We start from the raw sequence: 27902 nt of genomic DNA, 5'->3' as shown, positions 1-27902 counted from the left end.
CATAAATGACGACAAGACATGAAATATTTTCAGTTTAAGTGATTTTATTTGTTTGACATTGTCTTGTCTTTAACTGTGACATCTTCTTTCAGGGTGTTAACTGAGGACAAGGACAGACCTTGTCACATCCAACTTTCACTTTACTGCAAGAAAAAAAACCATGATTATATTTGTTTTATCAATAGTTTCATTCTTTTGTTATTAAATTATCATTTCATGATTTGATAAGTAAATAAGTAGATAATTTAAAAACAAAATCGCATATCGTTTTATTACAGGTACGTGGTACTCAATATGAAATCCATGTACACTCTGTATATATATTTATATTATAATGCAACTCAATGGTACAACGTATAAATCAATCAGATGGATTAAAAGAATGATGGTAAATGTTTATTGAAACCATACATAATAATATATACAGTTTTAAAGTTAGATCTAGATTTTTATCGCAAACTATTTGTGAATCAAATTACGCGTGCCCAGACGGAGTGTACGTGTTTTTTCATTTCTTTAAATTTTTGAATTGTTTTTACAACATAACCTGCTGCCCCTAATGCATGATCGTCAAAGGCGACTAAATATAAGATCTTATCTTTCTCATCTTTCTAACTGACTTTATGTCTCCGTTGACACCCTTGGCCTTGAGTTGAGCGCTCGCCCCTGTGAGGTAGGCTCTGGTTTCTGTCCCTTGGTCAAGACACACCAAAGTCTATAAAAGTGGTAGTTTCTGCTCCTGCTAAGCGCTCAGCATAGCAGGAATAAAACCACTGGTTCACCCGTTGTCAGTATAATGTGACCGCTTAAGTGATAAAGCAGTATCAAAAAGGGCACGAGTTCCACTATACAAAGTAAGTAAGAAGTAACAATATGAGTTTATCAACCGTTTCCCAAAACACGCACCGAACAGTACACACCGCATACATGAGAGGCCGTTTTTACGTGACCCTTGTTGTTAATAGGACGTTAATTAATCAAACAAAAATACGACATCATTATCAATTACTGGCTAAATACGTACCTGCAAGCAGCTGTACAAGCGTTTGGGTATGTCTTTCCGTTTGTGCCACATACGGGCCTTAGGATAAACGGACATGGACATGGCTTGTTTCCACATGGACATTTGCCTTTACACTGTATCTTCACTTTCCTGTGAACAGGTGATCAATTCGTGTAACAATCATCACAATTTAATTACAGTGCTTACGTTTGATTTGGAAGTTCTATGTTTATACACATTATGGTATCTTCATGGTGTAGTTATGTTTAATGTAAAAACTTTTTATTACTTAAGTATATGTAAGGCATGTGTATCGCCGTTCGTATCTAAGAATTGCACATATCATAATAGTCAAATAAATTCAATCATTCATGATAATATGATTATTTCACTCATAATTTACCAAATATAATCATTATTTATTATCAAAATTGTACGGATGACATAAGAGTTATGAAGCATACAATTGTACATACTTGCAAGCAGCCATGCAAGCATTTGAGTATGTCCTTTTGTCCGCTCCACAGACGGGGCGCCTGACACGTGGGCATATACACGGACGTTTCCTACATGGACACCGACCATTACACTTGATGACAACCTTTCTGGAGATTCCATCGAAATAGCATATTATATCAAAATCGGGAAAATTAGTTACATTAATGCCAATAGAGATTATCGAAAAGATTGCGAGAGTAAAAAAAAAAAAGAGGATATTACTATTAATACTACTAATATTATTATTGGTTATGTGCAAATTTATCAAACGAGCATGTTATAATCTACAGCCGCCATTTTCCTAACAATGTCAAAAAGGACTCGGTGTTTATGCCTAAGTAAGTCGAATTCGGTACAACCAGCGCTCACATGGCTATTTTGTGACAGAAATATGTACTGAACCCTGTGGACTTGCAACATAAAAGTGTACAATCTGTTGCGTATTTTGTCAAAATCTGTAAACAAAACAACAGTCTACGAGTCAACACTTTATATCAACTGTGGTAAATAAAGTGGTATATAAGCATACAGAAATAACTAGTCTAAGCAGAGTCTTAAAGGCTAATCAAGTCATTTAATGAGTTTCATATCATCACTAGTCACAAGCGTAAGATTCTATCTCATTACATAACTCTTAATATTATAAATATAAGGAAAACGTTCAATTCCTTCTTCATAAAAAAACAGTAGAAATCCGGCTCGGATATGACATTTACGTTTACTGAGAAAATAAACATATAATTGTGACGTAATATATAGTTTATTATGTCAAAACTACATGTGACTTCATATATACAGTGTTGGTATACTAGCTGTATGACATACCTGAACTGGTCACTTTATTAAGCAAAAAATAATGTTTATATATCCAACCTACACAACTTTCTCGATAAATATTCATCGCGGGCCAGAGGTGCCTACGCCATCCTTAATTTTTCAAATTGTCAATTGATATGAACGTCAATCTCTAGCATGTGATTTTTGTTCGATTTCGGTGAAAACTGGGATAACTAGAATACCTTGTGTCTGTATCATGGTTCGGATGGTCCTTCCCTAGAAATTTTAAGGGATTCCGCCCTCAATGGTAGTTTTTCGAGAGACGCTGTCGCAATGGTAACGAAATATTTGCTTCGAAATTTAACATTTTCTGATTTTTTTACCATATGATATATGGTTTGGATACCAAACGCAATGTTATTAATGGGACTTCTGTAGTGGTCACCCATTATGATTAGTACTTTGTAACTATCATGCTAGTAATTTTAATTGATTATTCAGTAACTAATTAAAGAAAGTGATAAATATAGCTTTGGTTTAACAGACCTTTGTTGGTGAGTGTTTTAAGTGTGGTCATCATATTGCTAAGATATCATGCTTATTATGTGCATTACAAAGAAATTATAAAGTATAATGTGAAAATAATAGCATGATATCGTTATTATATATCTTTTCCTTGACACAACCCAAATGTTATGCACAAGGTTGTTTCTTATTGGTTTATTTATTTCCATGTACTTGATATATCAAACAAAATCACTTACTTGCACCTAGCCATACATGCATTAGAATATGTTTTTCCATTTCTTCCGCACACAGGGGCGCGATTTCTGGGACATACACACGGTGGCCTTCTACAAGGGCAAGGGCCTAGACATCGTACATTTGCATTTCTGCAAATAGAAATCATATTAAATAGACGTTCTTCAACAGAAACATTAATATTCATAATGAATTTATTTTCATTTTGTTCAAATCCTCACAATTTGAACAAAAAAATGTGTGTATGTACATGTATGTATGTACTTGAGTAGAAGTAAGTGGAGATGTTAAGCGTGCATTTATACGCAAAAATACAAGATAGGTAAGTAAAGATAAGTAAAACCGCCTCAAACACAAGAGATTTTGTTCGGAGGGATGGTGGAGGGTGGCGATAGTTATGAAGTCATCAAAAAGGGGAGGATAATTTTTATTTGGATATTCTGTAAGGTATTAAATTGGCATAGATTTTCTTGTTTTACTTACTTTTTATAATACATTAAATTTACTCCCGCAGTGATGTCTTTCCCGCGGAAATGATACGCGACGTACAATATTTTCCGATGATGTAAAATAACCTCAAACTTCTAATGAATAGAATTGAGCCTTACTAACCAAATTAATATATATTGCCATGTATTTGATATATCAAACAAAATCACTTACTTGCACCTTGCCATACATCCATTAGAATATGTTTTTCCATTTCTTCCGCACACAGGGGAGCGATTTTTGGGGCATATACATGGTGGCCTTCTACATGGACAAGGACCTAGACATCTCACCCTTGTATTTCTTCAAATAAAAATCATATTATATCAATATTTTAGAACTCGTGCATTAGATATACCTCTTGCTATGATATTAACACTCAATATAATTATCTAAAATGATGGTCAGAGAAAATAATATATATATATATTATTGATAACCATAATTATGAATATAATTTTCAATACTGAAAATTGCAAATGGAATCGAAAAAGAGTAACGGAAATAACAAGAAGACAGCGTCTTAAATCATTTATTTGTCGTTTTATAACTTTTACTTCTAGTGACTCGATATGTAACGTCGGTAATTGTAAAGAAAGCATGTGTTTGAAAAAAGGCTAATTTCGAAGATGTGTCATTGAAATATTTAAATATATTGGAAAAACTCATTCGTCTTGCAATATAAAGAATGTAAGTTTTATGCTTTCGTCGTCGTCATCAAGAGGCACGTAAATATCCGGAAAATCTCGTTATTGGTATTTACCTTTGTTTCAAAGATTCCCTGAATATGTAGTAATACATGTAGTAAGAGTATTTTATTTGAGAATTACATTCTATCTGCATAGCTTGACAACGATTATAGAATGTGCAGCAAAACTTTACTTCTGATTTTCCAAAGTGTATATTTAGCAGAAAAAAACACGTTTCTTGCTCCACAAGCACCACATTGAGGTTATTCATCGCGTCACAACACCAAATCACAATATTAAAACAACATATCACAGGTTTTTGTCTATAACAACCGCAGAAGTCCATACCCTTTTCTAGCAAAGCAAGCATTTCTGTAGGTTTGGTTGTTGGCACCACACACTTGGATACCTCCAGGGAGACATGGAAGTTTGCCTGTACAATACAAACATAAGGGTAAAACTATCACAAAGGATTACGTACGGTTTGTGCCCTTGTTGGCCCCCAAATCCATCAATGTTTCAAAAATTTCATTTCGTTATTGTTGAGTTACAATAGGTATGATGCTTGTGCGTCATTGTTTTTTTCTGTTGATATGTTAGCCAATATAAATACGCATACATTATAAAAACGTGTTTTTTTCATTTGTTACCAATCGTTTGCTAGTTTCATCATTTAGGATATATATAGTGCATCACTGACCCTTATATTTCTCCTGATGCTGAACTGCCTCATTATTCATAGTAAATACTGCATATACATTTGTAAGTTTGTTCTAGTTTGCGACTGCGCTCTATACTTTCTTAGACACAAACTATCCGACATCGGGTAAAAATGACACAATTTTCATATTCATTTCCGTAAACACAACCATAACATTTGAAATCAGAAATGTACTAGATATTCCAAATATACGAACTTATCATTCGCTGTTATCAATGTAAAAGTCAACGAACCTACGGAGAAAATACAATTATAAAATCAACCATATTTCGATATTTCATATATTGTATATTTAACAGTGTGTATATAGAGGGAAACAAATGACATACTCACTGTTTAACGTGCGTCGTGATTCCACTTCGGCGATACCGCAATAGATAAAAAAGATAACTAATGCGCAAGCTACCAGTTGCTTCATCTTGGAATGAAGACTAAATTGCTAAATCAATTGTTTTATTTATAGCGTCGAGTGTCAAACAAAAGTCAAAATTAATTACTACAGGATACGTGGTGCAATTACATATAACGTTTTAATGTTCAGAATCTATATACAAATTGACCTACGAGATGTTTCATTAATCAAGTAAATTTTTGTATATGACGAAAATTTATGTAACATCAGTGTGGCAGGTGTGTATCCGCCAGCTGAGGCATCTGTCAAACTTGCCATAGCTAAAATTAGCTGTTTACGATGATGATCCGTCCCAGTGACATTATCTAGACAATGACCAAGTGAACTTGTTATTTTTACGATGATGATCCGTCCCAGTGACATTATCTAGACAATGACCAAGTGAACTTGTTATTTTTACGATGATGATCCGTCCCAGTGACATTATCTAGACATTGACCAAGTGAACTTGTTATTTTTACGATGATGATCCGTCCCAGTGACATTATCTAGACAATGACCAAGTGAACTTGTTATTTTTACGATGATGATCCGTCCCAGTGACATTATCTAGACAATGACCAAGTGAACTTGTTATTTTTACGATGATGATCCGTCCCAGTGACATTATCTAGACAATGACCAAGTGAACTTGTTATTTTTACGATGATGATCCGTCCCAGTGACATTATCTAGACAATGACCAATTGAACTTGTTATTTTTACGATGATGATCCGTCCCAGTGACATTATCTAGACATTGACCAAGTGAACTTGTTATTTTTACGATGATGATCCGTCCCAGTGACATTATCTAGACATTGACCGAGTGAACTTGTTATTTTTACGATGATGATCCGTCCCAGTGACATTATCTAGACATTGACCAAGTGAACTTGTTATATTTACGATGATGATCCGTCCCAGTGACATTATCTAGACAATGACCAAGTGAACTTGTTATTTTCATCCTATGTTTTGACGTCGTTCGATAGTGATTGGCTATTGCGACTCGGCAATAAATCAAGAGCAACTTCAATGTAAAAATATACTTATATTCAAAAGTATCTGCATTTGTTTGGGATGTGACTTTATCTTAGTCATATAGGTTATAATACTTTACAATTAAAGTCGATATGTGGTGAGTGAACGACAGCGTATATATACATAACAATCAATAGAGTAATGACAGATGGGAATGTTTATGGCCAATGGGAACAACTTTCAGAACTTATAGTATGAAAATGATATACTAAGTATATCATATATAAATCGAAGAGCAACTAATGTACCCCGGACAAAATATTATATAATAGTACTAAGTATCCTCATTGAAAAACGCTTCAAATAAAGTGTATTGCTAAAAACGTCAAACAAAATCCAAGACGTTTCTGAAACAACGTAAGATGAAGATAAAGACAGAATCAAGTATGAGAAGAGTTATGAAATCGGGTGATCTAACTGTAACTGGCAAATTGCAGCTTACGTAGTGAACAATTTCTTTGTGTTTTTGAGGAATATGCCAACACCAATCTATCCCCACTGCCGAGACGGTGGTTTTCTCCGCATATAGGTTTTCCTTCAGCGTCAAAGCTCGGTGCGTCCTCAAATGACACGAACTGATACAAGATCATTCTTTAACAAACAAAACCAATATGGAACAAGAGAACACGACAACTCTTCAACTAATTAGCAAATACAATGTACATGTACCATGATAAATGCAGGATTGAAAAAAACACATATCTACTTGTAAAGGACCTTGCTAGTCGTAATTCTTTATATCACCTTCTGTGATTTGCTAAGTCTAAACCTCAGGATAAATGGAACGTGATTATGCCTTTACAGTTTATTTATTTCAGGTTTTATCTAAGCATTATTCTCAATATCTTTGTAGTTATGAAGTCATAGACAAAAAACGTAAGGACATTCTTCATAGGTGCGAAGCGTCTAAAAGAATGTCCGTTTTTTGTCTATGTCTTCATAACTCCTGATACCGTCGCTGATATGGATTTTTTTATATTTCATTTCTTCCTTTAATAATGGCGGGAGTTTGAAGTGAAGAAGCTGAAACCGATATATATTGCATCGATTTCGTATAACGCTACATAACAGCTGTGATCGGAGGTAAAGGCTGTCGGTGGAATCAGTAAACCTTGATATGAAAGAAGACGAAATGTCATTTATTTTATGATGTTTTCTTAAAAATGAAATAACAAACACAGTTTTGGATTAAATGGACGCAGCCTATTTAATATTTGTTAAGTGTTAACCAAAGCAGAATACTTATTCTCAGATGTGGCGAGCAGGCAAATATGATTTACTTAAACAGGTAATTTCCTCCCCCTGGGTTAACCAAAGCAGATAAGAACGTTACCTAAACTAACAAATGACTAGAATTACATTATGTATAATCCAGGTACATGTACATGCAACGGTGAGCACCCTATGCTGAGTATCTACCAACTGGTACCGGACACATCAGCTACTCACCGCCCCCAGGGTTAACCTCGGCAAAGTTTGCATGTACCTGACCCGAATAGCCTGCTGACCTACCCAGATCTGCGAGGCTCCATCGTACTCCCAGGGTAAATCCTTGGCGAGTAATATCCATTTTCTCCACCACGGAGAAACCAAAAACCAAAATCTGTATCCATTATACAGTTACTGTACATCTATCTCCGACATCTCAACCCTCTGGGATTCACTAGGCAAGTGAGAGGAGGAGTCTATTGAAAAACTGGTTACCACACAATATTTCGGGTTATCCCCGACTCCTAGGGTATATCCATAGCGAGCCAGTACGTATACCCTTACAATCTATAATATACACAAATCAAAAGACAATTTATGACCAAATTATGCCTGCTCGCCACACATGCCACTTGGAACTGTTTATACATTTCCACCATCCATCCCTAAAGCAGAGAATAAGTATGAATATTTACAAGCTAAAATTCACACCTTTAGGAAAATATCAATTTAACACTTTCAGGTGTACCATCTGCCTTTTCTGACATAAACAGCTCTAATGCCCTTTGCAATGTATTAAGAAAAATTGCATTTCCAATATCTGAGAGATGGACCCCATCTGCCCTATACAATCCTTTACAGTCATATGTAATATCTAGATGCTGTATGACTCTACCATTATTTTTTCAAAACAGCCTGTCGTCCTATCCGATTAACTCTTTTACGCTTCCTCTCTATCCCAGTAATTCATGTACATCCCCGCCACTGTAACCGCGGCAATATATCTGACCATATCAACATACAATTATATTAGCTAAACTCGTAGCCAAAGAATGTATATCATGCTCGATCCGTGCACTCAACACCGATGTTGAAGTAGTTAAATCAGGAATTGTGGAGGAGCACTCTGTGACCAGTGCAACGACAGGGTTCTTCTTACGTCATACCAAGACATGCCACGTTTCCCTATCCACTTGAATTTAGCCCCCAGATGTCGCAGATGTAAATTTGGGTCCGACAATTAGAACGACATCCGATGTGCCCAGTAGATAATTGATGACTTAATGCTATGTTAGCCTTGAATCATCATGAACCGTATAAAGGGGGATAACTCTAACTTCAAGACCCAATTATTTTATCTATTCTAATACAGGTGGTGTACGCCTTAGATTTCCACCTACCTAATCTTAGAATTACCTCGTCTGAAATTCCTTTCATAGATAACGTTGTAGCCGCCCCAATTCTAAAGGAATGTGATTTGAAATTTTGCTGGGGTATTCCCAAATAAATAATAGCCTTCCGTAATATTGCACTAAACTGATAACGGGCCAGCAGGGAATTATTTTTGTGTATGAATAATAATCCTGGGTTGCCTGGTCGAATTTTCATATAAGATACCATATTCCCATAAGGACACACTGGGCTCCCTTGGATTTTTGGAATGAAAAGTTTAGTTGACCTACCATACTGATCAGTTTTTGAGCGAGGTAATATAACTTCCAACCCCTTATCTGTAATAGACAAATCAGAAACTAACAACGGGCTTTGTGACTTTATAGAGGTGTACACTACCTCGCCAACTCTAAAAAGTCCAAAAAACGTGATACAAAAGGCTGTTTTAAAAAGTAGAGTTTCATATGGTGAATTACAAATCAAATCAGCTTTAATATCCTGTCAATTTTTTCAAGCAAATCATATGTCATAGGTGCTCTCACATCTGGTGTGCCTTTGAGCCTTTTAAAACCCTCCAATGCTCTTTTTACAATAAATAAAGATGTAGGATCTTCCCAATTCTGTAATTTACGAATGTACTAATTGCTGCTAAATATGATTTTACTGTGTTTGGGGTAGAACCTTTGTTTGAATGAAAGACAACGAAGCACAAAATATGTGAAAGTGGTACTGGCCAACTGTAATCGATCATAAATAATGATCGAAATTGATTAAAACTACGAAGTGCACTTTCATAAAGAGCTTTGGTGTTGCTTGAAATACTAGCATTTAAAGGTAGGTTTCGCCCAATGAAATATAAAGACTACGAAATTGAAATTTATCCTATACATAGATATAATCTTCAGATCATTTTCAATGCATACAGCGAACAATATGGGTGGTCAGTTGCCTAGCTTGACCAGGAAAATACTTCTCTTAAAATAGAGCGAAGTCAAGCTTTACATAGAACATGACGTATTTTTTCCAAAACGAGGCCGCAGCAACAAACGGAAGCGTGCAACAAAATGTCGAGATGTCAGATAGAAGTGACAGTCTTGCCACGGCATGTTTAGTTAAAATACAACAACAACAAATCGAAGTGCGAGGGACTGTTTATACATATCATATAATCTAAAACACTTCATGTTACTTACATACGCTCGCTAACTTTGTACACCAAATATACATGTAGTTAGTCTGCGGCTATCTGTGCGCTGGCATATGCATATGTGTTGAAATTTAACTCACCACGTGCAATGCCGTTACACGAGTCCCAACAGATCCCGGCAAGTTCCGCTTGAGATGTGGCTTCTGTTTCTTCTATTGCTACATGCCATCTCTGAATTTAAATCCCTATAGATCTATCCTAGGGTGCTACCGAATCCATTATAATTTCCTCCACTTTGTTGCCGATTCAGATATATTTTTTTCATCTCACACACTTTTGTTCAGCCATTTTGTTTACTTTTAGTGCGTGACAATGCGCATGCGCCAAACTTCGACAACGCAATCCATCGCAGCTTCATTTGCATATTATTTTGTCTGACGGACACCGTAATATTCCGAAGGATTTCCTTCAATTTTGTATTCAAGACACATTTGTTCAATCTCAAACACATAAAGAAATTAAATTGAGATATTTTAATATGTTTTTTCATCTTTTCTTCCGCTTATCGCATTTCACAAAAAAAATATTTATTTGGTTGGGCGAAACCTACCTTTAAGAGTCGTCCAATTTCATCTGACAAATTGACCATAGCCAATTCGGAATTGGGACGGGTACCTTTTCTGCCTGTGGTACCAGTCGATGGAATTTCTTCAGCTGTAAACGTGACAAGCTATCGGTTATCACATTAAAACAACCTGGAATGTGCTCTGCTTTAAACACTATGTGAAGACGTATACACCTCGAGACGAAAAACCTTAACACAGTCAAAACTACTGTTGATTTTGTAGTCATAGTATTCACAATTGCCAACACAGATTGATTGTCACAGCGGAATAAAATTTTCTGATTACGCAATATTTAACCCCAGATATATACTGCCACAACCAAGGGAAAGAACATTAAAATTGTAATGTCACCTGTGTAACCTAAGTCAATTAAAATTGTAATGTCACCTGTGTAACCTAAGTCAATTAAAATTGTAATGTCACCTGTGTAACCTAAGTCAATTAAAATTGTAATGTCACCTGTGTAACCTAAGTCAATTAAAATTGTAATGTCACCTGTGTAACCTAAGTCAATTAAAATTGTAATGTCAATGTAAGGCCAAACCCCGTATGTCCAACTCTCATTAAAAAATGCCCCAAAACCATTCCCCCTTTTTGCCGAGCTGTCAGTGTATAACTCCATGTCTGCATTTGTTATCAAAAATTGTTCACTAAAAACTGAAATGCCATTAAATGTTTCAAAAAATCTCAACCAAAGCTTCAAATCGTCTCTAATGTCATTGTTTATTTTGATATGATGGTATGGCTGTGTCAGACCTATCGTCACTTTGATTAACCTTCTACAGAAGGTACGACCCGGAAGGATTACCTTACAAGCAAAGTTTAACATGCCTAACAATGACTGCATAGCTTTCAATTTAGTTTTGGCCTAGCCAGCATTGTCTGATTTTTAATACAATTTCCCTAATTATGTCTTTCGGCATGCGAACACACATTTCAATTGTATCAATTTCTAACCCTAAAAAACATATGATTGTAGTAGGGCCCTCAGTCTTTTCTGGAGTGAGAGGAACACCTAGCTCATCACATACCTCCTCAAACTTTATTAACATAGCCTGACATTCAATTGAATTTGGTTTACCTCCGAAAAGGAAATCATCAAGATAATGTATTAATTCGTCTGTATGTGATTGTTGACTTACTGCCCACTCTAGAATGTTGAAAATTTTTCAAACAAAGCACACGACAGAGAGCACCCCATAGGCAGGCACTTGTCATAAAAATATTGATCGTCAAATTTGAAACCGAGCAAATCAAAATCTCATGGCCAAATTGGCAAAATACGGAATGCTGACTTTATATCGGCCTTTGCTAACAAAGCCCCTTTTCCCAAGCGCTGAACCATGACAATTGCTTCATCAAATTTAATATAATTTACCGAACATAATTGGAGATCAATGAAATCATTGACTGGTGAATTTTCTGGATAGGACAAATGATGAATGAGCCTAAAATCCCCTGGATTTTTCTTTGGTATTAAACCTAATGGAGATACTCTCAAAGTTGATATCGGTTTCTGGTTGAAGGGGCCTGCTATCAGACCTAAGCTAATTTCTTTAAGATTTGTTTCCCTGGCATAGCTTAAATTTTTGTTAATTGAAGGTAAATTGTCAGACAACGTAGGCAAACGCGGGCCTGTATAATGTAATTTAAAACCATTCTGAAAACCATCTAATAGCTCATTTTTAATTGTGGTGCCAGGGTGATTTCTCAATAATTTTTCAAGTGTGGCCAAGTTTATAGGATATTTACCTAAGGAAAACTTATCACTTTCTAGGTCCTGGTGTACTTGTAGCGTTGATGTTTTTTGCATTAGTGTTGATCTGAGTTTTGTTTCGACATGAACTACACTTTATTTGTGGGTGATTCCCTTGACAAGTTCTACATGCATGACGAAAATGACATGGATTGAATTTACAATTCCTTCATTAAAACCAAAACAAATCCCTTTGTTTTTAAAAATGACTTTGCCATTTCCCACAGTGTGATTATTATTATGACTGCTGGATGTTCCAGGATGTGATGACATCAACCTCAACCAGAGGTCAGGGTACAATTTATCCCAAGGCCTCAGGCAGGTCGCTTGGCGCAGACGAAACTGTTCATCGTACTTACGCCAAGCAAAATTATTCCCTCTACCCGCTGCCTCTCTGATTATCGGCATGTAATGTAAAAGTTCGATACCTTTGTCTGGAAACCTTTGTAGGTATACAGTCATAAAAATAATAAAAGCTTCCGTCCACTTTTCAATATTTGGCACGACATCTTTCATAACACGCGGCCTTGTCTCCAATACCCCCTGCTCACTCAAGTACAAACTGCTACCTGCATAAAAATAGTGTAGGTCCGCACTTCCTTTTAGCAGCAATGCCAAATTGATATACTGATTCGCCAGAATTTTCTGGCGTAGCTGTAAAGGCACGTGTGCGGCGGGCCCATCTTCCGCACGTGGTACAATACTCACACTCTATCTGTAAACGGGGCAAAACTGTATCTGCGCCCCCCCCCCCCCCCCCCCCCCTGGGCAATACCGGTACAAGGTGGTGGGGACTTGTGACCAACTAACGCTAAATTAGATGACACTGCCGATCCCCAAATATTGTTTAAATTGACAAACTCATCACCTGAAGAGTTTTCGTTATTTAAAACATTCATACCCCGTTGACGCTCTGTCTCACACACAAAACTTGGAGGTATCTGAAGACTGGGGGCACGACTAGGCCTAAGTGCTGGGCTCGTCCATTACTTGGTTATCGTCGTCCACAGGCCTCGCCGGCTTTTTGGTTTTTTTTTCTCCGTTCTCGACCTTGATGGGTTACCCGCCGGCCTTTTTCTTCCTGCAACCTGTCTCTTATATACCGGCATCTTAAAACTTACTTTTGTGCAAAATTTGTCTATGGTACTGCTGAGACTGAAACCCGTTCGACCGCGTGGTAAAATATAATGCTTTGCGCATGTCTATATCCCACAAGGGACTTAACTCTTACCACAATATCAACTTCAGGTTGCACAAAACCAAAAATAAATGTGTTTAATTTTATATAAAATTAAACGTTATTGCAATTAAAAATGTAAATATCGACAGGAATGCACGGTGTTAGTTGTTTCGTTAAAATTATCCAAAAATCCATCGGATGTCACACTTGTGCCACCGCAGGGGATTTGGAAACAAAATTAACTAGCTATGGTATATCGGGAAAATTATTGATATGGCTAGCTGATTATGTTAAGAATAGGTCGCAACAAGTATGTCTGGGGAATGCTAAATCTAATGTTAAAATTACTAAGGCAGGGGTGCCTCAAGGGTCTGTCCTAGGTCCCCTTTTATTTATTCTTTATATTAATGATATTACTGATAATTTAGACAGTCTATCTCAGCTGTTCGCTGATGACACTTCTCTTTTACGCATTGACAAATCCCCGTAAGTTATAGAACAAAAATAAAGAATGATCTCTCGAATATCCAGTCTTGGGCCGATACATGGTTAGTGAAATTTAATCTAGTAAAACCACAGGCTATCATCATTTCGAATTTTGACCTTAATTATGTAATTGATATTGTTTTTAATAATGTAACAATCGGCTTTGTTGACAGCCATCGAATCTCGGAGTGTATATTGATTCCGAGTGTAAGTGGGGCAGACATATAAACCATATCAGTGAAACTGTCACGAAACAATAAGGAATTCTCCGGAAATTTAAATTCATTCTCTCTAAACAAACGTTAGGCAAAATTTATAGAGCTTTTATTTTTCCTATATTAGAAGGACGAAGATAAAATCTATGAGTATCTTTGATATATTGCTGAGTGTGCAAGATGATTAATTCATTTTCTTGTGTACCTATGTTCAAATCTCTAAATAGTAATAAATCGACAGAGAGTGGAATAAATGAGTTAAGCTGTTCAAATAGAATGATTCTTTGGTCATTGTATGAATTACAATTAAAAAAGAACTACTGTGGATCTTCAGCTGGGAAGCCGCAATGACATTTTTGATCTGTTACAATATTTGCTCTGAATAAATGACTACGTAATGAACGATTTATTAACCTTTTATGTATATTGTTTAATTTACAGTCTCCAAAATAGAAAAAGTCGGGTACTACAGGTAAGTTTGGTTCCGGATAGCATGTTTAAAATTAGAGAATGTCTGGTGTTTATAGGAAACAAGTTCCATAAACGAATGGTGGACGGAAAAACAGAAATATTAGAAGATTCAAGTCTATTATTAGGAAGTGTGTAATTTTCTGCATTACGAAGAAGGTGTTGGGTGTTATCAGCAACTATAGAAGGGAGGAGTATTTGTAGATAAGTTGTATTTTTTAAAAGAGTTGGAGTTTCTGCGAGACCGTCTGTTAGATAAGGGCTCCCACCCAGTTTCACAGTAAAAAGAGTTTCTGCTTGAGAACGATGGTAATCCCGTAACAATGCGACCTGCCTCTAATTGTATTTTTTCTATGATTTTAGCTTCAGCGACCGTACAACCGTTCCACAACTTACAACAATATTCCATTATTATCTAATATATCCGTATCTGCTTCACCACCAACATCTTATATTTGTATAACCCTCCGATACTGACGACAAAAGAGAAACGTATATTCAAAGGAAGCCTAGAGTGACCAGGAGAAAGACAAACGAAGGAAAGGATGATATGAACATTGAGAAGTTGAAAGTTAAGAAAAGTGGTTTAGAACTTCTGTCGTCTTTATCGGAGGGGTAGATTTTAAAATAATAGTATATTAGGAGGTGAAACTATCACCTTGAGGGGCATACTGGTTATATCATAGCTCTTTCCTTCCCCCATCTCACTCTTCCCTTACTCTCTCCCTCTCTCTCTGTCTCAAATACGACTTTATATATTATGTATATCTTATTGGTAAATGCCATCTTGTCTATGCAATTTGAATGTTTTATTTTTTTGGGAACGGGCTTTATATAAGTTGTACAACGTGTGCCCAATCCCATTGCACATTTTGCAATAAAATATGTTTAATTTAAAATCAAATTATGCCACCACATTTTCGAATCCCGATGTGGCGTATTTTACTGGGATCAAACTGTACTTTTGCTACCCGACGCAACCAATGAAAATCCTCCAGACCATACTACAATAGTGACATATGTAATAACAACATTATATGGGTGGAGTCACTGAATAATCAGTGGATTTTGTGATAAATAGATCACCTTACAGAGACCGCAGAACCAAATGATTTCGCCATATACGATATATTAACGTTTGCCACTGTCCAGGTTAAATGGTGTTTTCAAGTCTTATCACCTGTCACTAATTTTGAAGAATGGCATCTGGCATACCTGTGAATAAAAAGAAATAAAGATCTACCATCTTGCTAAACTTTTATGTGGGGGGTTCCATCTTATGTTGAATTCCGCACCAAATATTGACCAAAACATTCATGAAATTCCAATATTGATTACCTCCCCCTGTCAGACACACACTTGACAGAATTTTAAAATTTCTTTACATATTTTACATCTACATGTATTGCCCAACCCACACATTAAATATTTGAAACTGATGCGCCCTGAATACCCAATCAGCAGGCTCCGAAACATTCACATCTCTATGAAATCTTGTGCGCAAAAGGGGATTTCCAGGAATCTATTTTTGGTTTGATTCTGCGGTCCCTACATGAGCGGCTATGTATTTGTTTATCAAATTATTTAATGAGTTTGCTAAATTTCATAAAACATAGGCACGAGTGTAAGATTCTATTTATCACATAACTTACTGATATAAATATAAACAAAATTTTCAATTTCGTCTCTAGGCCTATATAAAACCGTAGAAATCGACGTCAAAACTATGTGACGTAATGATAGTATTATTACACATGATTCTTACGATATTTATGACATACCGTATGACATGGCTGGGTGGACGAGATATGTGTTAAACGTTTATTTTCCGTTATGTGTGTATTTCTCTATTATGGCCTGGTTGAGAGGGCACTTTAATGATACCATGAGGCATTAGTGAACTCTTAACCAAACGATTATAGATAAATATAAAAGAACTAGTTTATACAACCATATAACACACAATATATTATATCAACCTTACATTTGTATGATCCCTTTCCATTATACCGTTACACATGAATCAGTTTCATGAATATCACAAAAGATCAATATAGAACTAGTGAACTGTCTTCTGTAGAAAAGAAATATATCCTTCCTTCCCCGTACACTAAAACCTGTCCACCATCTTGACGTCTTAATTGAAGCATAAAGTTATAATGACATCATGGAATTGAGACATCACTTTATATCCATGTTCAATCTCGCGTCACTTAAGTAGTGCAAGCTTCCCCTAGCACTATTTCAAATAGTATCCATGTGTGTAGCTCAGAATCCAGTAATCTGTCATGTGATGTACTAATGTTACAGGGTGTATTTACTATAATACTCATTTTACGTTATATAGACACATCTGTGGAAAATAACACAATGGTTACCATTCTGTGTTTAAGCACACTTCTTTCTCCTCTCTGAATCTGTGGCGTAGTACATGTAGTTATGATTCAAACCAGTTTACAACACGTCTTCCTTCTGTGGACCTCCCGATAATCTTTTTTGCGTTCCCTACATAAATACACACTTATTTGCGTTCCCTACATAAATACACACTTATCCCCTGACGTCACAAAATTACGCTCTTATTTCCGGAAATCACCTTAGTAACACATGCTATCACTTATTTAGCAGAAACACCTATTTTTGTTCACCAATCATTTTTAATTTCCTATATGTATTTGTATTAGTTCGACAATTAGTCCTAGTGTTATTGAATAAGTTTTAATCATCTGATTTAATTAATGTAATCCCGAGGCTAATACCAAATGATTAATCTGGCATTATTTGTCTAGAAGATTAACTATACATGTAACGCCTTATAGTGCACTACCTTACCTAAACGGCGTTTAAAGAGTAGCAAACGTTATCAGCAAACCATAAATACTACACTTATCATCACCTTCTGAACACTTTAATGAGAATATTTCAAATCTTATGTTCCTTGTCGTCCTCCTTAATACCATTCGTTAGTTGACTATCACTGTGCCATACGGCATTATTCCCTGTTTACATTTGTTTGTTGTTGTACTTCATCTATATATTTTCGTATATTATGATTTTTTTGTTAGAATTTTTTTTATTATATCCGGAAAGGTAGCGGGCCTTTAACTGCGCTACGTTCTAACAGAAAAAAGTATTTAATAAGTATAGACTCACAAACCATCAAACTAGGTTTCCTACTCTTTCTGTACACTATGACATTCTGTAAACCATGACATGCATAACCATTGAAAAAATACATAAACGTACAGTAAAACTCTTACTCTTACTAAGATTAATCTACTTCTTACGAATTTTGGTTTAGTACACAGTACATTCAAATCCCCTAAAAAGGGAATCGATTGATAGCAAATCGAATACGACCAAACAAGTGTTCAATCAATTGTCGATAATGGAAAAATCTGTCAAAGAAGACATTGTTGCTGACATTGGAATTTGTGAGTTAGCTTGGTAACTAAGTTGATTCGGGGTGCAATCGGTCTATGACTTTAATTTAAACTTATAGTTTCAGAAACTATATAGCGAATTTCTGTTGCAACGAAACATTTCTTCTGGTCCCATGGGATTCGTCATAGCTGAGTTTAACTGTACTATGATCATAACGTTAGCGGAATTTGTTTAAGCATTTGGGATACATTATCATTATAGGATGGTGAGCAGAAGCTGGACGTGGTAAGATCTTTATTATGTTGTCGGAATAAAAAAGCAAGATGCATTACGAAATAATAGGGTTTTTTACACTCTTGAAAGATTGGCTATACCTTAACATAACAATCGTGAAAACAAAAAGGATGTTTGCAGTTCAAATGATTTTATTTGCTTAATTTTTTAACAACGTTCTTGTTTATGATGATATGATTCGTTAAGATTGTTACTGGTTTACTTTCCATAGCGACATGGACAGGCATTGTTACATCGAACTTTCACTTTGCTGCAAAGAAAAGATGCATCATAATATTACTGCTGATAATTATCATTTCTTGTTATTTTTCATTTTTTTTAATTACTATATCTGTACACAGGTGGAAATTTTGCACATAATGCGAAATATTATCAAATTCAGTATTAAATTACTATATACACTAGAACTGGTATTGCAAAATATTATGAACCATTTTTAAATTTTCAATTAAAAAAACTTAAAATTTCTATATCAATGTAAAATAGTAATACCATGCTTTATGATGCTTTATGAATAATAGATCCCACAAGGGCACTCGCCTTTACACTTAACCTTAACTCCTCTGTAGATAGATTATCAAAATATATAAGATTCAACAATGCTTACGTCATTTTCAGAAAGTTAGATTATACTTATATATTTCAAGGCATCTAACGTAGCAATTAAACTAAAAGCTATACTTCACTGATTTAAGCAGTGTGTAATGGCGTATGTATGCAATATCATATAAATAGATTGATTACTTGTAATAGAAAACCTGTCAAATATATTAATCAATATTGAGCTATTTGTCATAACATTATTTTGTATCATTTCTAAAATTGTATATCGAACACTATTTTGTTTCCCAAACATGCACAGCTATGAATCATGAAACTATACATATTTGCAAGCAGCCATACAATCATTTGAGTATGTCTTTTTGTCCGCTCCACAAACAGGTCGCTTGATACGTGGACATTTACACAGACGTTTCTTACATGGACATCGGCCCTTGCACTTGATGTCAACATTCCTGGAGATTCATTGGGGAAGTTTAGTTTCATTTTCCTAATATTTTACTTCTTTTACTTTGATAAGGCAACAACTTCTTACTGAGGATGTTATGTAAATATGGTTTCAGCTCACTGAAGGTAAATTTTCTACAGTCATTTTTGACAACAATTTGATGGGGATATATACATTTACTCCGGTAAGAAAATAAATTCATGAACTTACGTTTAGTGTACAAACAATTCCTGGTGGTACATATCACCACAAATTAATTCATTTAGTATTCCGAAACTCAAACATGCAATGGTAAGGCAGAAATCAATCATTTTAGAAATTTCAAAACAATTCTTGTCCTTCGCAAATCAAAGTAACATTAGGATGAGGAAACTTATATTGTTGATGTGGACAGTATGCTTTGGGTAAAAATATCAAAAGCACTTACTTGCAGTTAGCTAAACATGGTAGTCATTGGTAGTTTTTCGAAAGACGCTATTGCAATGGTAACGAAATATTTGCTTCGAAATTTATACATTTTCTGATTTTATTGACAATTGATATATTGTTTGGAGGTATACCAAACGCAATGGTATTACTGCTGGGGAGTTCGAGGGACTTCTGTAATGGTCACCCATTATGATTAGTGCTTGTTATAATATCATCATTCTAGTAACTTTACATTGATCATTCAGTAACAAATTAAAGAAAATGATAAATATACTTTTGGTTTAACAGACCTTTGTTGGTGAGTGTTGTAAGTGTGGTCATCATATTGCTAAGATTTTGTGCTTATTATGTGCATTACAAAGAAATTATAAAATATAATGTGAAAATAATAACAAGATATCGTTCATATTTTTCTTTTCCTTGACACAACCCAAATGTAATGCACAAGGTTGTTTCTTATTGGTTTATTTACATGTATTTCCATGTACTTGATACATAAAAAACACCTACTTGCACCTAGCCATACATCCATTAGAATATGTTTTTCCGTTTCGTCCGCACACAGGGGCGCGATGTCTGGGACATACACACGGTGGTTTTCTACATGGGCAACGGCCTGGACATCGTACCTTTGTATTTCTGCCAATACATACAATGTTATGGGTTATGTAATACTCATGTTTTCAAGACAACATCAGTTATGAAATCAACCCCAAGAAAGATTAATAATAGATAACTAAATCAATAATATGTGCAATAACACACGTAACCAGCACGTTATATCAAAAATTGCAAATGGCATCGCATTGTCTGTAAAATAACAATTAACTTATTATTTTCCTTCCATAGAAAATGTCACGATGCTCAAGTAGTTCTGTTGATCCGATATGTAAAGTCGCACTTGCTAGGGGGACACACCAAAAAATAAACAAAATATTGCTTTGAGAGAGAAAAATAATTGTTCACATTACCCAGTATGCGATTTTTCGTCTGTTTGTTGACGGTATAATATAATACATGTATTGTTATTTATTTTATGTATGCGTCGCCTTTATGTCATGGGTTAAAACATTGTACATTTATGTATTTGCATGTTTAAAAAATGATCGTTCGACAGTTACCGTAAAACATGAAATATCCCTGCTACTCACGCGCATTTGGCGTTACAGATGTTGCTGTACGTAACTCCATTCATACCACAGACAGGCTGATACTCCTCAGTACATACACAGTCTGGTTGACATGGACATGGCTTTCTACATGCGATTTGGGTACCGCTACAAATTCAACTTTTTGTAAAGTTTGAAAAAATTAACGGTAACATTACTAATTTATAATTTACAGTGTAGATCACTTGTTATTTAAGTTATCTATTGTCACTAATGGTGATTCGATATGTTGCATCCTTTTGGACGTGCCATGCAGAAAGGCTTCAGAGAGTAAAATCGATAAGTTTGATTCGGATGAACTTTATTTACGATTGATAAAACAATATAGGCTTTCTAAAGTAATATATGAATATATGTTAGTCGTCGGTTTTTTTTTACTATATGACATAATTATAGACGATTATTATGACATTCTTCGATTAAACACTACAAAGCTCGAATTGACAAGCCATTGCTTCTATTTTCTAATATAAGGCAACCTTTGTGATATCGTGCATTTCTCTTTTTCATCAGAGAATGGGCTCTTGCACATACTGCAAAAACTCTAATAGGTCAACAATTACTCAAACAATAAAAGAGTTTTTTAATTTCCATTTACTTAATAATGCAGTTAGTATTTCGTATGTAGAACATGTTTAGAAGTTAGCTGATCGAAACGTTAATAAACCTCATTTGTGTAAAACATTCAACGAGGAAGTTAATCTGATTTCCACAACTGATCCTACGATTTATTCAACTTGACAAACTTTATTGAATTTGTGTCTCAAATTCTGTTCAGTTATATATCACTTTAAAATTGTTTCTCAAAAGGTAAGTAAGATGAAAACAAGAGGCCCAGAGGGCCTGTATCGCTCCCCTGGTTTGTAATGCCAAGTACTGTTGTGAATACAGGTTCATTGTTTCTTTTCTGAAGGAATTTGAATATTTACCTCTAATTCCCCTATCAAGCCCCACCCCTCCTGCCCCCAGGAGGTCAGAGCCATAATTTATACAAGTTCTATTCCCCTTCCCCCAAAGGATGTTTGTGGCCAAATTTGGTCACAATCCATGCAGAACTCTAGGAAAGTAGAGATTTATAGGATTAACCTCTATTTCCCCTATTGGGCCCCGTCCCTCCTGCCCCCGGGGGGTCAGAGCCAAAATTTATACAAGTTCTGTTCCCCTTTCCCCAAGGATGTTTGTGGCCAAATTTGGTTACAATACATGCAGAACTCTAGGACAAGTAGCGATTTATAGGATTTACCTCTATTTCCCCTATTGGGCCCCGCCCCTCCTGCCCCCAGGGGGTCAGAGCCAAAATTTATACAAGTTCTATTCCCCTTCTCCCAAAGGATGTTTGTGGCCAAATTTGGTCACAATACATGCAGAACTCTAGGAAAGCAGAGATTTATAGGATTAACCTCTATTTCCCCTATTTGGCCCCGCCCCTCCTGCCCCCGGGGGGTCAGAGCCAAAATTTATACAAGTTCTGTTCCCCTTCCCCCAAGAATGTTAGTGGCCAAATTTGGTTACAATCCATGCAGAACTCTATGACAAGTAGCGATTTAAAGGAAATGTTGACGGACGGACGGACGGACGATTGACGCCGCGCCATGACATAAGCTCACCGGCCCTTCGGGTGAGCTAAAAATATGTGGATTTAATTAATATGGATTTTATATAATAATGGTCCTGTAGGCCGAAAGTCCTTATAGTAACAGTCCGTACCTACGTATAGCCCTACAAGCGTTGCTGATGTAACTGATTCTAGAACCACACACCGGAGGGCCGCGAGGACATAGCATCTGCCCTGTTAATAAATAAATAACAGAGACAGTAAAACATCGACAAAACGTCGAAATGACAATCAGGAGAACAATTGATCAGCTGAGCCATAATAAAAATAATCGTATTTCAAGAAAAACTGAAATAGCAGAAAGGACAGAAAAAACGTTTTGTCCTTTGTGATTAATAACCTTAATTTAACAAAACCAACGTTCAGTACAAAAATGCAGACATTATAGTGTACTGTACTTACGTCGTGCCTCGACTTCGTCCTGTAAATAAAGGAAGATAACGAAAATCGCTGCCACTGACAACCTCATCTTGAACTGACGACAAATGGCGTTTAGCCTTTAATTTATACTACCGTCAAAGCCACGTAAATGAAAAAGAGAAATAAAAAAAATCGAGGTATATACCATTAATCAAAATGTTAGAATCATCCACAACAGACCTAATGCATTTTTCATATCCTGAATGCACACTGTGATTTTTTCGGAACACCGTATAGTTACGTAATTTCTAGACAGGTAAATTATTACTATGGTAAATTGTTTGGCGGTAAATAACAGCTGCTGGGGTTTTTAGCTAAACTATTTAATAAAACCGTCATTTTACAAATAAGATTAAACGGTTCTGAGGTTTTGATTGTATCATCATTCAACATATTTTATTTCAGTTTTTTTCCTGTTATTGCCATTTATCAATTATAAACTATATATTTTACTAAACATCCTGACAATGTCACAGCCTTTGTGCCACAGGGTATAGTCACTGTGTGTTTTATTCTGTGACGCACCGTTATTGCTATGGTCATCTTAATCATTTGATAAAAGGGGCGGGAATGAGAGGAGCAACATCACTGTAGGAAAGTATTTTTTGTTTCCAATATCAAAATCATTATGTCCACTGTGCTACAAATTATAAATCTATAAATCTTCATACAATGATTTGATCACACAAATGCTCCAATATTGTGTAATAACTAACACTGTTTAAAAATAGTTTTTTTGTGTAATAATGTTTCGTGAATATGCGGGACATTGTCATTATGGTGAAAGGAAAATGCGCGAAACATTAAGAAATTATTTAATCATATAAATGTTGGTATGAAAACCACTTCCCAAAATTTCAAGCGGTTATTTTTACGTTTTTAATTATAATGAATGCTTGTTTTAAGGGTTACATTGAAAGAAAATATATGTCGTTGTAACGTCTCCGTGATGTTGTTATAACGACAACGTGATGTTGTTAAAACGACTACGTGATGTTGTTATAAGGCCAATAAAAATATGTTTGTTTAGGGTTACATAGGCAAAATATTAGGGTCAGTAAGTCGGTTTTTCACTCTAAAATAATGGCCGAAACCGGAGCCTGAGATCGAAATCTCGACTTTTATTTTTTTTTCTCTAAAAGAATAGGGTCGGGGGTTAAAAAATAAGGTCGAACGGGAAACCCGAAACCTTTTGTCTTATCGCCTCTGTATCTCGAAATAACGACTAAGCTTTGTCGTAATAATGGCTACGTCTATCAAGATCAATGCGCGCTGAAAGCGACTAAAGCCCTCAAGGAACAATAACCTGAAAGTGAACTTGGCTAGGAAAGACACTGCGTGATCATCGGAAACTCGAAAGGGAGCACTTGTCAACTGTGTCAACTTTGACATCCCACTCAATCCTGTTCGGTCCCCAACAATCCAAAGGCAACTCGCAGTCAAATTCCGAGCAAATAGAAAGTAGACTGATATGTAAAGACGATATAGGACCAGAATAGATGATGTTGACATATGTAATAACTTCAAAGATGGACGATGCCTTTGTGTTTTGAGTCCAACTGGCAATTCTTACATACTGATATCTGTTTAGTGTTTTGTTATCAATCAAGTCGTGAATTTATGTAGTATAGTGCAATCTAAAAACAAAATAATACTCACAATAAGCATTTAGTAAAAATATTCTTGTTGTCTTGTCTCTTCCATTTGTTAATTTTTTTATAAATCTAAGCGCAACCGCTGTTAAAGATGTATTCTTCTGAGGTTTCAGTCCCGTTGAAGTCTCGTTTCGACAAAGATCAAAGAAGTTATGAGATTTTCAAATACAATTTATCAATATCTGTAGCAAGTTGCCAGTTGCAAATTTTGTCAAAAAATTACAGTTCTAACTTCAGCAGATTTTTTTATACGGGGATTTTAAGAAATGGCCCATTTGGCGGCCATTTTGAAATTGTATCTTTTTTTGCTCTGAGTAGAGCCAAAGTTTTACCATTTTTTTACTGAAATTGGTTTTACTTAAATCATCACTGCACCAGCATTTTTAGCTGTATCGAGGTAATGTTTGCTGTAAATCTTTACTTGGTTCGTGGTAATTAAAATATTGAGCATTATTGTGTGAAATGATTCATTTTTTTCACTTTATTTTTACATTTAATGGTAATTTAAGCACTTTTATTTTTTACTCTAAAATGCTGAAAAATAACAGATATTCAAGTGGGGCAAAAAAGTAAGCACACGGACCCCCCATTTTTCTGCCTGATTTTGAAAGAACAACCCTTTCCCTATTGCTATGCAAAATATAAACAAAAGTTTAATACCAGAACGTTTTCTATAAAGGGTTAGATTTGGCAAAAATGGCTGAAAATGGTGCATTTTGTAGCTCAAAATTAAGAGGTAGGGGAAGCATATGTTGTTATTCTGAGAAAAAATATTAGTCTTATTAATCAAAACTGGTATATTTTAAAAGAAGACTACTGGAAAATAAATTCTACAAACATTAATACATGTCAAACAACAGATTAGGAAATTATGGCTTTAATCTCTTGTGTATATGGTCAAAACGGCAAAATTCCCATAAAATCTAATATTTTGTCAACTAGGTATATTTGAGTGACAGTAGCTAAAAAACGAGCACACATACATATGTTTTTTCTTTCATTTTCTTTCATGGTATGAACTCCTCTTTCCAAAATTCTATATGAGAAAAAAAGTTTAATACAAGACAATTTTGACTTCTCAGAGGAGTACATCCTTAAGAGATCTTCACAGGCTTATATTACACAATTGTATAACCAATACAAAACAGGAAGTAATTGATCTGCTACTGTCGCTGATATGGGATTATTTTGTTTCTTCCTTTAATAATGGCGGGATTTGGAAGCGGAGAAGCTGAAACCGATATAGTTGCATCGATTTCGTGTAATGCTACAAAAACAGCTGTGATCGAAGGTAAAGGCTGTCGGTGGAATCGGTAAAACTTAATTTGAAAGAAGGCGAAATGTCATTTACAATTTAATATGTAAATATCGAGAGGAGTGCACAGTGTAAGTTGCCCCGTTAAAATTATACAAAAATCCATCGGATGTCACACTTGTGCCACCACATCTTCGAATCCCGATGTGGCGTATTTTTTACAGGCATCAAACAGTACTTTTTCTACCCGATCCAACTAATGAAAATCGCTCCAGACCATACTACAATAGTGATATGTAAAAACAACATTATATGGGTGGAGTCACTGAATAACAAGTGGATTTTGTGATCAACCTTACACGAGCGGCTATGTAATATGAAATTTACCAAATTATTAAATAAGTTTGATAAATTTCATAAAACATAGTCACGAGTGAAAGATTCTATTTATTTCTATTTAACTTTTACTGATATAAATATAAACAAAACTTTCAATTTCGTCTCTAGGCCTATATAAAACCGTAGAAATCGACGTCAAAACTATGTGACGTCATTATAGTGATATTAAACATGTGTCTTACGATATTTAAGCTATGCCGTATGTTATGGCTAGATGGACGAGCTATGTGATAAACGTTTATTTTCCGTTATATGTGTATTTCTCTATTATGGCCTGGTTGAGAGGGCACTTTAATGATACTATGAGGCATTAGTGAACTCTCAACCAAGCGATTATAGATAAATATAAAAGGACTAGTTTATACAACCATATAACACACAATATATTATATCAACCTTACATTTGTATCATCCCTTTCCATTACACCATAACATAAACACTTCAAGCAACATCGCGCCTCGCTACTTTCATTTCCACATCATGTTGATACCTTATAATTACAGCATATGCATTTTCGCAGAGATCTTTGTAAACGACATTCAGTTTCATGAATATCACAAAAGATCAATATAGAACTTGTGAACAGTCTTTTGTAGAAACGCAATATATACTTCCTTCCCCGTACACCAAAACCTGTCCACCACCTTGACGTCTTAATTGAAGCATAAAGTTATAATGACATCATGGAATTGAGACATCACTTTATATCCATGTTCAATCTCGCGCCACTTAAGTAGTGCAAGCTTCCCCTAGCACTATTTCAAATAGTACCCATGTGTGTAGCTCAGAATCCAGTAATCTGTCATGTGATGTACTAATGTTACAGGGTGTATTAACTATGATACTCTTTTTACGTTATATAGACGAATCTGTGGAATAAAACACAATGGACATCATTCTGTGTTTAAGCACACTTCCTGCTCCTCTCTGAATCTGTGGTGTTGTACATGTAGTTATGATTCAAACTAGTTTACAACACGTCTTCCTTCTGTGGACCTCCGGATAATCCGTTTTGCGTTCCCTACATAAATACACACTTATCCCCCGACGTCACATAGTTACGCTCTTATCCCCGGAAATCACCCAAGTAACACATGCTATCACTTATTTAGCAGAAACACCTATTTTTGTTTACCAATCAGTTTTATTTTCCTATACATATTTTTAGATAGTTCGTCAATTAGTCCTAGTGTTATTGAGTAGGTTTTAATTCTATGTTTTAATTAATGTAATCCCGAGGCTAATACCAAATGTACATGTCACGCCTTATGGTCCACTACCTTACCTAAACGGCGTTTAAAGAGTAGCAAATGTTATCAGCAAACCATTAATACTACACTTATCATCACCTTCTGAACACTTTAATTAGAATATATCAAGTATTAATTGTCACAACGCGGGTCGTCTTATGTTCCTTGT

At 35.4% G+C, this 27902-nt stretch overlaps 2 protein-coding genes and 1 pseudogene across 2 annotated transcripts; all 3 read right to left on the bottom strand.

Annotated features, from left to right (window-relative positions):
• Positions 1–24: 24 nt before the first annotated feature.
• On the bottom strand, positions 25–5437 carry LOC138310665 (serine protease inhibitor dipetalogastin-like). Its single transcript, XM_069251971.1, has 7 exons — positions 5273–5437; positions 4567–4651; positions 3704–3832; positions 3043–3171; positions 1480–1608; positions 1025–1153; positions 25–143 (listed from the first exon to the last, which is right to left on the bottom strand). The coding sequence occupies exons 1-7, from the start codon at positions 5355–5357 to the stop codon at positions 89–91; spliced, it is 741 nt and encodes a 246-aa protein (XP_069108072.1). The 5' UTR covers positions 5358–5437; the 3' UTR covers positions 25–88.
• Positions 5438–7560: 2123 nt separating this feature from the next.
• LOC138330047 (uncharacterized) lies at positions 7561–13613 on the bottom strand (annotated as a pseudogene).
• Positions 13614–18644: 5031 nt separating this feature from the next.
• On the bottom strand, positions 18645–23263 carry LOC138330958 (serine protease inhibitor dipetalogastin-like). The gene is made up of 6 exons (XM_069278430.1): positions 23156–23263; positions 22846–22927; positions 21121–21246; positions 20480–20608; positions 19419–19547; positions 18645–18781 (listed from the first exon to the last, which is right to left on the bottom strand). Exons 1-6 carry the CDS (start codon positions 23220–23222, stop codon positions 18730–18732), a joined length of 585 nt encoding a protein of 194 aa, XP_069134531.1. The 5' UTR covers positions 23223–23263; the 3' UTR covers positions 18645–18729.
• Between the last annotated feature and the right edge of the window lie 4639 nt (positions 23264–27902).

This window comes from Argopecten irradians, chromosome 1, assembly GCF_041381155.1.
Source record: "Argopecten irradians isolate NY chromosome 1, Ai_NY, whole genome shotgun sequence".
NCBI lineage: Eukaryota > Metazoa > Mollusca > Bivalvia > Pectinida > Pectinidae > Argopecten > Argopecten irradians.
This window is presented reverse-complemented; position numbering and strand designations above follow the sequence as displayed.

What these genes read in the sequence shown, in the direction of transcription:
- LOC138310665 (XM_069251971.1), bottom strand. Translation starts at nt 5,357, where the DNA reads ATGAAGCAACTGGTAGCTTGCGCATTAGTTATCTTTTTTATCTATTGC. An exon ending in GGATGTATGGCAAGGTGCAA is followed by an intron (nt 3,172 to 3,703) that starts GTAAGTGATTTT and finishes TTCTATTTGCAG; the next exon opens with AAATGCAAATGTACGATGTC. An exon ending in GCATGTATGGCTAGGTGCAA is followed by an intron (nt 1,609 to 3,042) that starts GTAAGTGATTTT and finishes TGGAATCTCCAG; the next exon opens with AAAGGTTGTCATCAAGTGTA.
- LOC138330958 (XM_069278430.1), bottom strand. Translation starts at nt 23,222, where the DNA reads ATGAGGTTGTCAGTGGCAGCGATTTTCGTTATCTTCCTTTATTTACAG. An exon ending in GGACGAAGTCGAGGCACGAC is followed by an intron (nt 22,928 to 23,155) that starts GTAAGTACAGTA and finishes ATTTATTAACAG; the next exon opens with GGCAGATGCTATGTCCTCGC. An exon ending in GATTGTATGGCTGCTTGCAA is followed by an intron (nt 18,782 to 19,418) that starts ATATGTATAGTT and finishes TTTTCTTTGCAG; the next exon opens with CAAAGTGAAAGTTCGATGTA.